General features: G+C 35.2%; 1 protein-coding gene across 1 annotated transcript; it reads left to right on the forward strand.

Annotated features, from left to right (window-relative positions):
- Positions 1–709: 709 nt before the first annotated feature.
- LOC107771354 (agamous-like MADS-box protein AGL90) lies at positions 710–1,189 on the forward strand. The gene has a single exon (XM_016590703.2). The coding sequence runs from the start codon at positions 710–712 to the stop codon at positions 1,187–1,189; it is 480 nt and encodes a 159-aa protein (XP_016446189.1).
- The last annotated feature ends 1,745 nt before the right edge of the window (positions 1,190–2,934 follow it).

Consider the following 2,934-nt stretch of genomic DNA (forward strand, 5'->3'; position numbering starts at 1 on the left):
GCAAAGAAGATTTAAATAATATCGTATAGATAGGGGATAATTAGAGACATTAGGAGCTCTCCATAGTTTTGTTTCTAGTTTTTGTCTCTAGTTTTGGCTTTTAGTGTTTTCCTATTTATTGTATTTTGTTCTGATGATCAATAAGATTTCTTTCTTTTCATAATAATAATAATAATAATAATAATAATAATAATAATAATAATAATAATATAATAATAATAATAATAATAATAATAATAATGTATCAAATTCAACCACTCACATTGCACAACTTGTACACTCACTACCCTCTACGTGTGTATGCCAGGTCCTTTTCCCACCATTCTTCAAGTTTCAATAGAATAACTATATAGAAAAACCATAATAAGCAGTTGATTATAAAAGGTGAAATTTTAAAATCGTATGGTATTGACCGAGTGAAATTTCTTAGAGTCTAGAATGGTAAACTCATCATAACCAATTATTCATATTAGCCCTGGGTTGATTGCTCAAATTGTCTAAATTAGAAAATCATTAATACAGTAACTGAAGAAATTGTAATGAATTAGATTTAGTTTCTCTTGTTATCATTCACCCGCTAGACTTTCTAAATCAGTTTGGCATTATTTAATTGTATGGCATTAACAATATTTTTGGGCATCTATATATAAGCCCCTGCTCCTCATTTTATTTTCCATTTTTTTTGTGCGTCTCTGTGTGCGGGCCCAATATGGCTAGCAAGAAGCATAAGAACAGTAGCGAAATGAGTGAAAGTGAGAAAAAATCCCTCATTTTGAAAAGAACAACAAGTTTGTTTAAGCAAGCAGAAGAGCTCTCAGTTTTATGTGCTATACAAATCGCAATAATTATTTTTAGTCCTTGGGAAACTAGTCCTATTTATTGGCCATCTGAAGCTCAAGCTACGGAGATATTCAAGAATTATTTAAAGAAACCTGAGGTTGTAAGGACGAAGAAGTTAATTAAACTTGAAACCTACCTCTCAGAAAAAGAGAAGGCCAAGGAAGAAGATATAAGAAAAATGGAGCAAAAGAATGAGGAAATGGAAATGGAGTTCCTGTTCAGTGAACTTGTTAAGGGAAAGAGCATGAATGAACTAGATGTTAGACAAACTAAAGGTTTGTTAAAGCTAGCTGCTCTTAAGAAGGCTAAACTTGAGGAAATGAAGAAACAGCTTGCTGAGCAAAACTAGAGGTAATGACAACGCTGGAGAGGAGAATGATGAACAATCCGATTAAGCAACTACAATACTTCTGTTTGTTATATCAACCAACTATAATTCTAATGTTATGTTTGAGCTATTAATTCTATTTTATTAAGTAAATTGTACTGATGATATTCAGTATAACCTTGCTATATCTTTAAAATTTTGGCGCTGTTGAATCTTCTTCTTATTTCCAATTTCATACTCTTTTTAAGAATTTTTTTCTTCTTAGACACAAAGGCGGGTTGCTACTGAAACATCTTAATTCTACTAGTAGTGTCTGCCCATGCTGTTGCCCAACATGAGCGTTGATGAAGGGCAGGCGGTGCGGGTGGGGTGCGAGTGCGGGACGAGTTCTGTATGAACCTGCGAAATTTAAACTCGCCCCGCCCCGCCCTGCATAGGAGTTAAACCTGCATTCACTCGCCCCGTACTCCATCCGCATTCACCCGCCCCGCCCCGCACCCGCATTTTTTTTAATTTTTTTTTTCTTTTTTAGAAAGTTAGACTTAAACCCGCAAAATCTCAAACCCGCAATAAAATATTTACCTTGGGTGAAAATTGGGTCGGGTTGTGGATTTTTCAAAAATGGATTGGGTAAAAAAAGAAATTGGTCGTTTTAATCTGGTGATGTCACGTGGCATTCCATCCAAAATAGGGGTATTTTTATCCCAAAGTATGACAGCAGGGGTATGGATAACCCAATAGTATAACGGGGGGTATTATTACACTATTTTCGAAAGTACAGAGATATATTTGGCGCTTGGCCATTTTTAGAATTGTACTAAGGATGAAACTCTCCTACTATATAAAGTGGATGTTTTTTTTATAAAATACATTGTAACACGCATATTAAGGCAATACAAACTTATTTCTCTGCTCTTTAGCTACTGCAAAGTCTTGACTTTATTTTTGTCCTTTGTACTTTGTTTGTTGATTAGCTTCGAGCCCATGATCCAACCAAGGGAAGAAACTATTGTCCAGTACAAGTTCAAGCTACACCATAACGTCACGACTGGTTTGGTTGTTCATTGGATCTTTAACTCACTTATCTAACATTCTTGAATATTTGTAGTGAATCAATCCATATATCTTTAAAACCACGTCTAAATTTAATTGTTATCAATTTTAAGGATAAACAAAAGGGTTTTGAAAGCATCTGGAACTGACTACAGAGGTATTTTTTTGGATGTGATACCACGGGTATGGGAGTAAGGGGCAAGTATGTTAGGAAGGGGAGAAATTTAAAAATAGCCAGATTTACAGCTGGTCGTCAAAAATAGCCCAATTTTAAAAGTAATCGAAATTTAGCCACGTTTCATGTAAAGATAAATTTGAGCGAAAATAATGTTCAAAACTCGGAAAATACGCCAGTATATTATACTGGAGTTCCAGCATAAGTATGCTTAAACTCCAGCATATTATACTGGAGTTCCAGGATAAGTATGCTGGAACTCCAGCATAATATGATGGAGTTCCAGCATAAGTACACTAGAACTCCAACATAATATACTGGAGTTCCAGCAAGTATAATTGTCCAGTATAATATACTGGAGTTTGGAGCACCAGTGCTCCAGTCTCCAGTATATTATACTGGAGTCAGCAAAGTATACCGATCCGACATAATATGCTGGAGTTCGTACACAGGCGCACCGAAATCCAGTATATTATGCTGGACCGGTCTCTATTGCAGCAAAATAGTGGCTATTTTTCATTAATTTTGTAAACGCTGG

This window comes from Nicotiana tabacum, chromosome 11 (assembly GCF_000715075.1).
Source record: "Nicotiana tabacum cultivar K326 chromosome 11, ASM71507v2, whole genome shotgun sequence".
Lineage (NCBI taxonomy): Eukaryota > Viridiplantae > Streptophyta > Magnoliopsida > Solanales > Solanaceae > Nicotiana > Nicotiana tabacum.

Coding starts and splice junctions, on each gene's coding strand:
- LOC107771354 (XM_016590703.2), top strand. CDS start 710: ATGGCTAGCAAGAAGCATAAGAACAGTAGCGAAATGAGTGAAAGTGAG.